The sequence below is a fragment of the Odocoileus virginianus genome, chromosome 33, assembly GCF_023699985.2.
Source record: "Odocoileus virginianus isolate 20LAN1187 ecotype Illinois chromosome 33, Ovbor_1.2, whole genome shotgun sequence".
Classification (NCBI taxonomy): domain Eukaryota; kingdom Metazoa; phylum Chordata; class Mammalia; order Artiodactyla; family Cervidae; genus Odocoileus; species Odocoileus virginianus.
The window spans coordinates 11,010,872-11,025,517 of NC_069706.1; the positions used below are offsets into that span (position 1 = coordinate 11,010,872).

The following is a 14,646-nucleotide window of genomic DNA, read 5'->3' on the forward strand; positions in this document are numbered from 1 at the left end:
GAAGTGCTCTCGCTGGCATTACTCTCTGTTATAAAGCAGTTTCCGTGGGGGTGCTGCTGCCATCTTGACACTTCATTTCCTTGTCATCAGCAACGGTTCCCTGCACCAATTCAAGCATGGCAGAAAATTTCAAAGGCCTTAATAGAAGTTTTCCAACTTCATCTCCATGGAACAGTTGGAAAATGTCGCCAATTATGCAAGCTTTTTGTAAAATGTCTTGAAAAGAGAGAAGGGCCTATTGTCCTTTATGCAAGTAAATGCAAACACATTTAATGCTCAAAGATGAAAAGAGTGTCAGGAGGTTTTTTTTTTCATGTCATAAAGGCTTTTATTGTGAGGTAGTGTTTTTATTTCCCCCCCCTTTTCCTGATCTTATTTTATCTTAATTGGAAGATAATTGCTTTACAATATTGTACTGGTTTCTGCCACACAACAACACGAATGAGTCATAATTATATGGGCTTCCCTGGTGGCTCAGATGGTAAAGAATCTGCACACCAATGCAGGAGACCCTAGTTCAATCCCTGGGTGGGGAAGATTCCCTGGAGAAGGGAATGGCTACCCACTCTAGCATTCTTGCCTCGGAAATCCCATGAACAGAGGAGCCTGGGGGGCTAAAGTTTACTGTGAGGTAGTATTTTTATTTTTTCCCTTTTTTCCTGATCTTATTTATTTTAATTGGAGGATAACTGCTTTATAATGTTGTGTTGGTTTCAACCATACAACAAGGTGAATGAGTCATAATTATATATATATATATATATATATATATATATATATATATATATCTCCTCGTTCTTGAGCTTCCCACCCCTCCAGGTCATCACAAAACCCCAGGCGGGGCTCCCTGTGTTATATAGCAGCTTCTCACTAGATAGGGATTTTTTTTTTTTTTTTTAATGAATGTTTGCTACTGGGTCAGACCACTTCCTTCTCCCTACACCCTAGCAAATAAAAGAATGTATTTAAATTTTAGAAGAATTTGATGAAGTACACTCTTGGAAGGATCTGAAAGGAGGCATTAGAGCCAAAACAAGGGACACAATAGTTGTCACCACTGGAATCCTGCCAAGTCACTGGTAACGCAGGCAATCAGCTGAGAACGCGCCACTTCTCAGGAGAGGAAAGTTGCAGGGGCTCCCAGGAGGAAAAACGAGCTGCGTGGGCTGGCGAGGCGCATGGGCCATCAGAACTGGAGATCTCCGGTGGTAGGGCATCTTCATGTTGGGTGTGTGTGCATGCACGTGGGTACATGTCATGTGTGTGATTAGCTTAAAATTCACAGCAGGGTAAGATCAGACTAAATAGATTTCTTCGCCTGCTTCTGGACGAAAACTCAGTCCACTTCATAAAGGAACAGGAATGAGGCTCCCCAACCTGCCACATTCCAGGATTTCCCTGGGTTTCATCTAATACTGGTAGGAAGTGTGGCTCTTAAACATCGTCTGCCCCTGGGCAAATTTCTGCTTCCCAGAGCAATGAGAAAAGATAACCCTGGCCTCTTCCTCCGCCTGGGGCACCTACATCAGACACCCCTCCCATACCCCCACCCTTCAGGGTCCCCATTCTCAGCAGTGAGCAGTTACAACTCAGCCCTCAGCTAGGGGGCTGCTCTAACGCGGTCGGGGCCGTCTTCTCACTGAAGCTTCACAGCCATCCTGCGACAGCTGCCTCTGCTGTTCCCACCTAACAGACGAAGAAGTTGAGGTTTGCAGGCTAAGGTCACACGGCCACGAGTGGCAGAGTTGGGTGAGAACCCAGTTCCGTCTAAGGCCCCGCCCGCTCTCCCCTCGGCCTGGAGAAGGATCTGGAGGCCTCCTCTCCAGACCGGGCTCTCCCCGCCCGGCCCCGCCCCCTCCCCGCAGCCCCGGGCCTACCTGCCTCCACGAACTTGTCTGCCATCTCCTTGCGCACCGACTTGGTGAGGTTGAAGTAGTCGTCGTCCTCGCCGATGGTCTGCAGGAAGAGCGGGATGTGCTGGAAGACCACGGCGTGCCGGCAGGCGCGCTGCCCCGCGGTGCGCAGCTGCTGCTCCAGCCAGCGGTCGTGCTCCTGCTTCAGGGCGGGGCACCTGGACGCATCGTACAGGAACTGGGAGTTGAGAACGAGGAACAGGACACCCCCGACCCAGAAGCTGAAGTAGTCGTCTCCCCAAGTCCGCTGGAACTCCGCGATGGTCTCGGGGGTGGGGACGTTGCCCACGTCGTGGTTGCCGCTGACCAGCACCAGCGGGATGTCGCTGTCCACGGTCCTCAGGACCCGCTGCAGGTCCTCTGTCTGCTCCTTCCGCCAGGGCCTGCCTGCAAGAGAGGGCCCTGTTCTGAAACGGCCGAGGCTGTTGGTGCCTTTCCTAACGTCAAATAAGACAGAATAATCCACTGCAATGTTGTAAAGTAATTAGCCTCCAACTAATAAAAATAAATGGGGAAAAAAAAAAATCTCCTGAAAAAAAAAAAAAGAATAATCCAGAAACCCACTCACCGGGACCCATGGAAACTGCAGGAGCAGTCATGATAAAAACAAATCAACATGTGAGGTGGGGAACCTCTGTCCACCTTCCCATGGACATTCAGCAGCTAGGTGGCCACCTGACCCAAGGGTGCCGACTGAGCTGATGGTGCAGGCTCGTTCTAATTGTAAATATTACTGAAGCTGAATTTCTATCTTTTATTTAGAAAATAAATGGAAATAGTTTCTGCCCTGCTTCAGTGGATCATCAAATGCACCCCCGAGGTGTGTGGACACAGCTGTGAATGCTAATCTCCAACAACAGGCATTTAAGTTTTCTCTTTTTTTCACAATACACATGACTCTGCAGACTGTGTGACCATCTTTATGGGACAATTTTTTGAATCCAAATGGCTACATCAAGTGGCCTGTGCATCCTGCCAAACCTCCCTCTTACGGAGGAAGACATATTTTATATTCTACGGACAGTTGTCTAGGACCTTCCCAGGTAGCTCAGTGGTAAAGAGTCTGCCTGAAGTGCAGGAGCCGCAGAAAGACACAGGTTCGATCCCTGGGTCAGGAAGATCCCCTGGAGGAGGGCATGGCAACCCACTCCAGTACTCTTGCCTGGAGAATCCCATGGACAGAGGAGCCTGGCAGGCTACAGTCCACAGGGTTGCAAAGAGTTGGATACAACTGAAGTGACTTACCATGCACACACACACACAATAGTGTCTAAGAGTGCAGGGGCTCAGTGCCCTAAGGTGAAGCACATTCCCCCTGGGACTCGAGAGTCATCATGGAGATGACTGTTTGGACAAAGAGGGAGGCTCCCCCCTCCCTCAGCTTCCTGGCTTCCACACTCCCTGTAGTAATGTTTTAAAGCCTTAATAAATGGGTTTTGAAATGACCAATTTAACCTCGGATCTGTTTCTTTTTGTGCTAATTTATTCAACAAATATTTATCGAGTACCCACGACGTGTGAGGTACTGACTTAGTTACCCGGGTGAGGTGTGAGTCAGACACAAACCCTTCCTTTCAAACTGGTCAGTCAGATATTCTGTCAAGTAAATTACAGCAGCATACCCATCTGTATCAGATATTACTAAAAATGATTGAGAAAACTAGAGTGGGGAAAGAACAGAATTTCTGACAGTCCTCGGGAATAAGCTCAGCATCCTGCAAAGACAGCAAAAGAGAAACAGGGAAAGAGAGCAGCCCATCTTCACAAGCGATGATTAAAACCTCACCTGAAAACTCCTGCCATGAGCAGATGAAAATTATACCCCACATTCCATTTCCAACATGAATTAAAAAGAAAGCAGAAAAATCTTTACGAAGCAATTACAGCCAAGACCACAAAGCAGAGGTATAGTCTAGAAAGTCAGAAAATGGGCAGATGTGAAATAGGAGCTGCTAGAACTAACTCAGAGCCTGTTGGGCTACTGACCTCCATGGGGTCACAAAACAGTCAGACATGACTTGGAGACACAGAGAGACAGAGAGAGAGAGAGAACCACCTCAGGCAAGAAAGAGAGGGGAAAGACAGTCATTTCAGCAATTACAACCACAGGGAGGTCAGCAGTACTGAAATTTCCTCTGCTGTTAGGTTGCTAAGTCATGTCTGACTCTTTGTGACGTGATGGGATTTCCCAGGCAAGAATACTTGAGTGGGTTGTCATTTCCTCCTCTAGGGGATCTTCTCAACCCAGGGATCAGACCCGTATTTCCTGCTTGGCAGGTGGATTCTTTACCACTAAGCCACCTGGGAAGCCCTGAGATTTCCTTTATGGCCAAGTATAGGCCTGTTTTTCTAAATATACCATGAGAGTATGTAAAGAATGTGCATTCTCTAACTGTTGAACATGGAGTCCCTCATATTTCCACTCAATCAAACGTGTTAATGGGGTGATTCAAATCTCCTATGTCATTATTCTTTGCTTTTGGCCTGTTGAATCTGTATCAGTTTCTGAAAGACTTGGTTAGGTCACCACTGTAATTATGGATCAATCCATTTCTCCTTTAATTCTGCCAAGTCTGGTGTTCACTTACTTTTAGCTATGTCGTTAGATGCTTCAGAGTTCAGAATTCCCATATCTCACAGAAATATTTTTAAGTTTAATCCTAATAAAATACATTAAAAAAAAAGAAACAGGTGGACCTATATTGATGTTCTGGAAAGATCTGTAATATAAATTAAATTAAAAGGGAAAGACATGAGGGGTAAAAATCACACATGTTTTTTTATACATATTCATATCTTATGGATAGAACTTTCCCAAAGATACAAAGGAAAGTATTAACTCCAGTTAAAGCTAGGAAACAGAAGTGGGAAGTGACGGGAACTTTCATATTTGGTTTAAAACCCTTTATACTATATTTTAAAAGTTCCTTCCTTTCTTCCTCACTTTTTGCAAGCTTATGTATCATTTTCATTCTAAAAAAGAATTAAATTTTAGGGCTTCCGTGGCAGCCCAGGGGTAAAGAATCTGCCTGCCGGTGCCGGAGACATGGGCTTGATACCTGGTCTGGGAATATTCCACATGCTGTGAACAGCTAAGCCTGTGCCTGACAACTCTTTAGCCTGTGCTCTAGAGGCTGGTAACCGCAACTACCGAGCCGATGTGCTGCAATTACTGAAGCCTGTGCGCCCTAGAGCCTTGTTCTGCAACGAGAGGCCATCACGCTGAGAAACCCTCACACCGCAACAGAGAGTAGCCCCTGCTCCCCACAACTAGAGAAAAGCCTATGTAGCAACAAAGACCCAGACAGCCCAAAATAAATAAATTAATTTAAAAAAAGAATTAGAATTTTAAAAACTTATTCTTTTTTTTTTTTAAATAATTTAAAAAAATCCTTAGCTCCAGGATCCTAAGGATGAAAGAAGATGCAGGGGAGGCCAGTCAGGTGGCTGTATTTCCAGCGGACCCCAATCTTGGGGTGAGTGGAGTTTTCTGGAGAAAGGCTGGCTGACCCACACTAAGAGCTCAGGTGAGGAGAAAAGCAGGTCCTGCCTGGCACTGGGGACCAGGGAGCCTCTCCCTCAGTGGTGCTGGGGATTTGCCTGTAGCCAGCATCTGCCTCGTCACTAGTATGGCCTGACCCTGAGGCTCCTGATTTGAAGAGGCCACTGACTGATGTTGCTTCTTTGGCTGACCTTGGACTGTGCTGTGTTGATTCCAAGGCCCTCTAAGACCGCAGTGGTCAGTTCTTTACCCAGCTGAACAGACTGTTGGTTACAGAGGATGAATCCTTTATGACTTCGAATGAGATAAACCATCTCAAAAGGATTCTATGAATCAACAGCAATTTATCACTACTTTTCATAACCCATTTCCTAAAAGACTCCAAAGCCACCACAATTGTCTCCTTTCCATTCACTTGGGGATATTTTCTGACGCTCGATACTAGCCAGTATCTACTGGGTGCTTACTCCAGGCCAGGCTCTGTTCTAAAAACTGTTCGAGTACTAACTCAGTTGACAACCAGTGAGGGACTTGAACTTGGCACTCCAGCTATGAGTGTGGGCTCTCACTACAGCATCCTGATCCACAGGATGAGGGCTTTATAATACACTGGAGCCCAGAATCTCTCCCGTTCTTGATTTTCAAAAGACATTTCATCACAGTGCTTCACACACGGCCTAAGCCAGCCACAAAGAATGTTTACGCAGCTAATGATCATGCACAGAGAAGTTCAAAGTGAGCACCTCAAACAAATGACTTGATTCAAAACTTGGAAAGGCGGCCTTGTCTAGAAAGCAATTTATAGTGAAGAGCTGTGAATTATACATAATAATAGGTATATTTCAATAGCTGTGAAATATACATAATAATAGTGTCTGTTTGTTTCCAAACTTCAGAAGGATGCTGCTCTTGGACAATAACAAATAATCCCCAATAACCTGTTAAAACACATGAAGCCCATCTTCCCTGGATCCCCTCAATCAGAAACGAGCCTCTCAATGGATAAAGAAGATGTGGTGTGTGTATATACACACACACAATGGAATATTAGTCATAAAACAATGAAATAATGCGATTTGTCGCAACATGGATGAAAACAGAGAGTGTCATACTAAACAAAACAAGTCAGACAGAGAAGGAGAAATATTGTATGATGTTCCTTTTACTTGGAATCTAAAAAGAAATGACACAAATGAACTTACAAAACAGAAATACTCACAGACTTAGAAAATGAACTTGTGGTTGCCAGGGGGAAGGGATAATTAGGGAGTTTGGGACGGTCATGTACACTCTGCTATGTTAAAAATGGATAACCTACAATGACCTATTGTATAGCACATGGAACTCTACTCAATGTTATGTGCCCTCCTGGATGAGAGGGGGACTGGGAGGAGAATGGATACATGTCTATGTATGGCTGAGTCCTCCAGCTATCCACCTGAAACTATCACAACATTGTTAATCAGCTATACCCCAATACCACCTCTTATCCTTTTCCATCAGAGGGCAGACAGAATGAAAACCACAATCACAAAAAAATAACCAAACTTATCACATGGGTCACAGCCTTATCTAACTCAATGAAACTATGAGCCATGCCATGTAGGGCCACCCAAGACAGACAAGTCATGGTGGAGAGTTCTGTCAAAATGTGGCCCACTGCAGAAGGGACTGATAAAACATTTCAGTATTCTTGCCTTGAGAACCCCATGAATAGTATGAAAAGGCAAAACGATATGACACTGAAAGATGAACTCCCCAGGTCAGTAGGTGCCCAATACGCTACTGGAGAAGGGCAGAGAAATACCTCCAGAAAGAATGAAGAGATGGAGCCAAAGTGAAAAGAATGGGCAGTTGTGGATATGACTGGTGATGGAAATAAAGTCCAATGCTGTTAAGAACAATCTTCAATAGGAACCTGGAATGTTAGGTCCATGAATCAAGACAAATTGGAAGTAGTCAAACGAGATGGCAAGAATGAACATTGACAAGTTAGGAATCGGTGAATTAAAATGGACTGGAATGGGCGAATTTAATTCAGATGACTGTTATATCTACCACTGTTGGCAAGAATCCCTTAGAAGAAATCCCTTAGCCCTCTCAGTCAACAAAAGAGTCTGAAATGCAGTACTTGGGTGCAATCTCAAAAACAACAGAATGATCTCTCTTTGCTTCCAAGGTAAACCATTCAATATCACAGTAATCCAAGTCTATGCCCCAACCACTAATGCTGAAGAAGCTGAAGTTGAACAGTTCTATGAAGACCTACAAGACCCTCTAGAACTAACATGAAAAAAAGATGTCCTTTTCATCATATGGAACTGGAATGCAAAAGCAAGAAGTCAAGAGATACCTGGAGTAACAGGCAAGTATGGCCTTGGAGCACAAAATGAAGCAGGGCAAAGGCCAACAGAGTTTTGCCAAGAGAACACACTGGTCATAGCAAACACCATCTTCCAACAACAAAAGAGACGACTCTATACGTGGACATCATCAGATTGTCAATACCAAAGTCAGACTGATTATATTCACTGCAGCCGAAGATGGAGAAGCTCTATACAGTCAGCACAAGACCAGGAGCTGACGGTGGCTCAGATCACGAACTCCTTGCCAAATTCAGACATAATTTGAAAAAAGTAGGGAAAACAACTAGGATATTCCAAAGGAAAGTGACAGCAATATTCATTCAGTTGTGTCTGACTCTTTGCAACCTGAAATTCTCTTGCTTTTTCTATGATCAAATGGATATTGGCAATTTGCTCTCTGGTTCCTCTGCCTTTTCTAAATCCAGCTTGAACATCTGGAAGTTCTCGGTTCACTGGAGTGGGTAGGCTTTCCCTTCTCTGGGGGATCTTCCCAACCCATTTAGGTATGACCTAAATCAAATCCATTACAATTATACAGTGGAAGTGACAAATAGATTCAAGGGATTAGATTTGATAGACAAGAGTGCTTGAAGAGCACTCTAGTGATCATATGTACATTGTACACAATGTTCATGACATTGTACAGGAGGCAGTGATCAAAATCATCTCCAAGAAAAAGAGATGCAAAAAGGCAAAATGGTTGTCTGAGGAGGCCTCACAAATAGCTGAGAAAAGAAGAGAAGCAAAAGGCAAAGGAGAAAAGGAAAGATGATACCCATCGGAATGCAGAGTTTCAAAGAACAGCAAAGAGAGATAAGAAAGCCTTCATCAGTGATCAATGCAAAGAAATAGAGGAAAACAATAGAATGGGAAAGACTAGAGATCTCTTCAAGAAAATTAGAGACATCAAGGGAACATTTCATGCAAAGATGGGCACAGTAAAGGACAGAAATGGCATGGACCTAACAGAAGCAGAAGATATTAAAAAGAGGTGGCAAGAATACACAGAAGACCTTCATGACGCAAATAACCATGATGGTATGATCACTCAGACATTCTGGGGTGCGAAGTCAAGTGGGCCTTAGGAAGCATTATTATGAACAAAGTTAGTGGAGGTGATGGAATTCCAGTTGAGCTATTTCAATGATGATGCTGTGAAAGTGCTGCACTTGATATGTCAGCAAATTTGGAAAACTCAGCAGTGGCCACAGGACTGGAAAAGGTGAGTTTTCATTCCAGTCTCTAAGAAAGTCAATGCCAAAGAACATTCAAACTACCACACAATTGTACTCATCTCACAAATGAGCAAAGTAATGCTCAAAATTCTAAAAGCTAGGCTACAACTGTACGTGAACCAAGAACTTTCAGATGTTCAAGCTGGATTTAGAAAAGGCAGAGGAACCAGAGAGCAAGTTGCCAACATCCACTGGATCATCGAAAAAGCAAGAGAATTTCAGAAAAAAACATCTACCTCTATTTCATTTACTATGCTAAAGCCTTTGTGTGGATCACAACAAACTGTGGAAAATTCTTAAAGAGATGGGAATACCAAACCACCTTACCTGTGTCCTGAGAAATCTGTATTCAAGTCAAGAAGCAACAGTCAGAACTGGACATGGAACAATGGACTGATTCCAAATTGGAAAAGGAGTATGTCAAGACTATATATTGTCACCCTGCTTATTTAACTTATATGCAGAGTACATCATGTGAAATACTGGGCTGGATGAAGCAAAGCTGGAATCAAGATTGCTGGGAGAAATATCGATAACCTCAGATATTCAGATGACACCACACTGATGGCAGAAAGTGAACAGGAACTGAAGAGCCTCTTGATGAAAGTGAAAGAGGAGAGTGAAAAGCTGGCTTAAAATTCAACATTCAAAAAATGAAGATTATGGCATCTGGGCCCATCATTTCATGGCAAACTGATTGGGCAACAATGGAAACAGTGACAGACTTTATTTTCTTGGACTCCAAAATCACTAAAGATGGTGACTGCAGCCATGAAATTAAAAGATGCTTGCTCCTTGGAAAAAAAAGCTATGACCAGCCTAGACTGCATATTAAAAAGCAGAGACATTACTTTGCCGACAAAGGTCCATCTAGTCAAAGCTATGGTTTTTCCAGTAGTCATGTATGGATGTGAGAGTTGGACCGTAAAGAAAGCTGAGCACCAAAGAATTGATGCTTTTGAACTGTGGTGTTGGAGAAGACTCTTGAGAGTTCCTTGGGCTACCAGGAGATCAAACCAATCCATCCTAAAGAAAATCAGTCCTGAATATTCACTGGAAGGACTGATGCTGAAACTCCAATCCTTTGGCCACCTGATGCAAAGAGCTGACTCATTGGAAAAGGCTGATTTTGGGAAAGATTGAAGATAAGAGGAGAAGGGGATGGCAGAGGATGGGATGGTTGGATGGCATCACTGGCTCAATGGACAAGAGTTTGAGTGAGTTCCAGGAGTTGGTGATGGACAGGGAAGCCTGGCGTGCTGCAGTCCATGGGATTGTGAAGAATAGGACACAACTGAGTGACTGAACTGAAACGATACCCCAATACAAAATAAAAAGTTTAAAGTTTGAAGAAAAAAAAAAAAGATGAGCCTCTCTTGTGCAACTTTTTCAGAACTTTCTATACTCCCACCTGGAGGCAATGTGTTGACGTGGAGTCTATGACTCTTGGGTTTGGACCTTGGCTCTTGCCCTTTATGAGAGCCTTATGTGGCCTTGACTGAGTCACCCAGGTCCTCTGAGCCTCGGCCTCATCATGTGAGAAATGGGAATGAAAATCCCCACACCTCAGGGAAGCTGTAAGAATTCCCACCATGATGATTCCAGACTTTGGTACAAACAGGTATGCAAAATGTTATCTGTCTTCCCTCCACCCTCAGACCTGACTGTATTAATTCTTCCCTCTTTATCAGTAACCCAACTGTGTACACATAGCAATCACTTTTTGGGACTTCCCTGGGGGTCCAGTGCTTAGGACTCCATGCTTCCACTGCATGGGGCATGGGTTCCATCCCTGGTTGGAGAACTAAGATTCTAGAAGCCAGGCAGTGTGGCCAAAAAGGGGAAAGAAAATAATTTCTGAAGGAATGAAAACATTCTCCAGGAATATAAATAATTTTTAGGTAAGAATTTCAAAGTGAAAGAGTAAATTCTAGATGATAAAAACCCAAGTTGAATGAAAACATCTGCATTATGCTAAACATGCTCATTGGTGGATATCAGAATTTGTTTAGGGTCAGAATAACAACACCACCTTAGAATTAATATAGCTTATAGCACACCTTAGCACAGCTTCCTAAAAAAGTCATAATATTGTAGCAAAGCCCAAAGCCAAACCTCACGAGCACCAAGAGGAGAAAAAAATGGAAACCTGGCCAAGGATGCAGAGCGCCCGTGAGATGTTTATTAAGCAAGGCTCTGCGCTTTACCAAGAAGATAGGGAGTGGGGTAGAAAAATAAAAGACTGACTAAGGAAGAACTGTAAAAAAAATGACTCAAGGAGAGGAGGAGAAGGCTTGTTCTGGGCTGGAACTGGATGAGGGGCATCTGCTGAGAAGTGGGTACAGAGACCCACTGAGAGACCAGACATCTAAGGTCAGCATGCACCTGCTGCATGCTGAGGATAACCCTGCATGGGACTGGCAAGGGCAGTGGGGAAAGCCACAATGTGTTTAAAATACCTTTCCTAAAGATTAAATGCAGTAAATTAAAATTAAACCAGGAGGTAAAGAATATTATAAAAATCATAACAAAATACTATTTGTACCATTTATTGACTTCAAATTTTTAACATGATGTGGTACTATGAAATGTGTAACTAATTATTGTCAGTAGTCATCAAAGAAGAGACTATCTTGCTGTCTTCAGATCAGCCTTAAAATACATTGATAAAACCTCTGAGCTGAAGAGAAATAAACATCCTTCACTTGATAAAGGACATCTGTAAAAAAAAAAAACCTAAGGCTGACATATACTTAGTGCTTTTTGACTAGGAACCAGGCAAGAATGTCTGCTCTCACCACTTGTGTGCAACATCATGTTGGAAGTGCTAACTAGTGTAATATGGTAAGAAAAAATAAATAAAGAGCATACAGATTGGAAAAGAAGAAATAAAACCATCTATTCTCAGAAGATATGACTATCTCCATAGAAAATTTCCAAGAAATCTCGAAAGAAAAAAGCCTCCTAAAATTGATAAGGGAAATTAGCTTGGTTATTGTATGAAAAATCTTCATATAAAAATTAACTTTATTTCTATATACTGGCAATGAAGAAATGAAGGTATAAGTAGAAGGATTTAAGAGATATTTAGGAGGTATAAACTAGAGGAATCTTTGCTGTATTGACTACATGAAAGAGAAGGATTCAAACATAATTTCCAAACATCTGAGCAACTAGAAGGTTAGCCAAGTCATTTATTGACATGGAAAAGACTAGGGAAGAAACAAATTAGAGATGAAAATCAAAACCTTTTTTTTTTTTTCAATATGAAAGTTGATGTATTGGTATAGGTAACATAAGAAAAAACAGACAAATTAGACTTCATGACAGTTAAAAACTTTTGTACATCAAAAGACATCAACAGAGTAAAAAGGCAACCTACAGAATGGGAGAAAATATTTTCTACTTATGTATCAGATAAGGCATAATATCCAGAATATAACTCCTAAAACTCAACAACAACAAACAACCTGACACAAAAGTAGGTAAAGGACTGAAGCGACACCTTCAAAGAGGATACAAAAATGGTCCATAAACCCATGAAAAGATGCTCAACATCACTAGTCATTCAGTTCAGTTGGCTCAGTCACTCAATCGTGTCTGACTCTTTGCAACCCCATGGAATGCAGCACACCAGGCTTCCCTGTCCATCACCAACTCCCGGATCTTGCTCAAACTCATGTCCATCAAGTCAGTGATACCATCCAACCATCTCATCCTCTGTCATCCCCTTCTCCTCCTGCCTTCAATCTTTCCCAGCATCAGGGTCTTTTCCAATGAGTCAGTTCTTCCCATCAGGTGGTCAAAGTATTGGAGCTTCAGCTTCAGCATCAATCCTTCCAATGAATATTCATGACTGATTTCCTTTAGGATGGATTGGTTTGATCTCCTTGCTGTCCAAGGGACTCTCAAGAGTCTTTTCCAACACCCCAGTTCAAAAGTATTAATTCTTTGCCACTCAGCTTTCTTTATGGTCCAACTATCACAACCATACATGACTACTGGAGAACCATAGCTTTGACTAGAGGACCTTTATTGGCAAAGTAATGTCTCTGCTTTTTAATATGCTGTCTAGTAGGTTTGTCATAGCGTTTCTTCCAAGGAGCAAGCATCTTTTAGGGAAATGCAATAAAAACCAAAATGGGATACCACCTTAAATCCATTAAGATGGTCACAACAAACAAACAAGCAAACAAACAAACAACCTGAATGTAACAAGAAGATGTGGAGAAATTGTTAACTTTGTACATTGTTACTAGAAATATAAAGTCCATCTGCTATGGAAAACAGTATGGTGGCTCCTCAAAAACTTAAAAATAGAATTAGCATATGATCTAGCAATTCCACTTCTGGGTATATGCCCCTCAAAGTTGAAAGCACGGTCTTGAAGAAATATCCGTATGCCAATGTTCACAGTGGCATTATTCACCATAGTTAAAATGTGGAAACCCAAATGTCCATCAGTGAATGAGTAGATAACTGGAATGTGGGATATACACACAATTCAGCTTTAAAAAGGAAGGGACTTTTAACATAAGTTACAACATGGAACAGTCTTGAGGACATTATGCTAAGGATAACTTGCCAATGACAAAAAGATGAATATTATATGATTCCACTTATATACTGGAGTTGGCATGTTAAGCCACAGCACAGGTAGGCTCTGAATTGAGTCTGCCTCTGTGAGGGGTGCCCTTTGGGCAGGATCCCTTCTCAGCCTCAGTTCTCTAGCCCTTAAAATGGAAATTTTGTCACCTCCTTTATGGAGATGCTGTAAGATAAATGAGATCATGCCTTAAGTGCCTGATGTGTGGCGTGTGTTCACCTGCCTGTCTCTGAGCCCTAACCCTCTCCCCGCCCAGCCCTCCCAGTAATAAGGTGAGGAGGACGGATGTGAGACCTCAGGTCATCGTGGAACCCCCTGGTGTCCTCCTTAATCTCAGGCTCAGGCCCCTGGCTCTGCTGCTGTCCCCGGAGCTGTGCAGGAAAGGACAGCACACATGTGCATGCTGACACCCTGGCACACGAGTGGGGAGACCATCCAGCTCACCTTTACCTGGCAATTTGTTTGTGATGTCTGGAGGCCACGTGCACTGAAGGAAGATGGATGAATGGCTGGACAATGCTAAGACCCTGGTACTGAGGGAGAGCCCTGCCAAAGACAAGAACTTCCAATGCCAGCCCCCAAGATCTCTGGGAATACCATCACAGGTAGCCCTCTGTCACATGAAGTTTAGAAACAGAGCACTCACATTAGGGCATCTACTAAACGGCTAATATCATAAACTGAAACTCTTTGCAAGGCCAGTTAGAAATAAATTCATTATATCTAGTGTCCAAGCAATTCCATTTGTAAGAATTTATCATACAGAAATATACTCATGTGCAAGACATGACTATTCACTGTAGTATCATTTGAAAAGTGAAAGTGTTAGCCCCTCAGTTGTGTCCGCCTCTTTATGTGATCCCATGGACTGCAGTCCACCAGGCTTCTCTGGCCATGGAATTCTCCAGGCAAGAATACTGGAGTTGGTAGCCATTCCCTCTCCAGGGGATCTTCCTGACCCAGGGATCAAACCCAGGTCTCCCACATTGCAGACAGATTCTTTACCATCTGAGCCACTGGGGAG

General features: G+C 43.0%; 1 protein-coding gene across 2 annotated transcripts in view; it reads right to left on the reverse strand.

Moving 5' to 3' along the window:
* The window catches only part of CPPED1 (calcineurin like phosphoesterase domain containing 1), a 127,567-nt gene that overhangs the window by 32,004 nt on the left and 80,917 nt on the right, over positions 1-14,646 (reverse strand). Inside the window, exon 3 of one of the 2 annotated variants that reach the window (XM_020889405.2) lies at positions 1,878-2,300. The exons of the other annotated variant lie outside the window; for it this stretch is intronic. Coding sequence (XP_020745064.2) covers positions 1,878-2,300 — 423 coding nt within the window. The remainder of the gene's footprint in view (positions 1-1,877; positions 2,301-14,646) is intronic. 2 annotated transcript variants of the gene reach the window in all.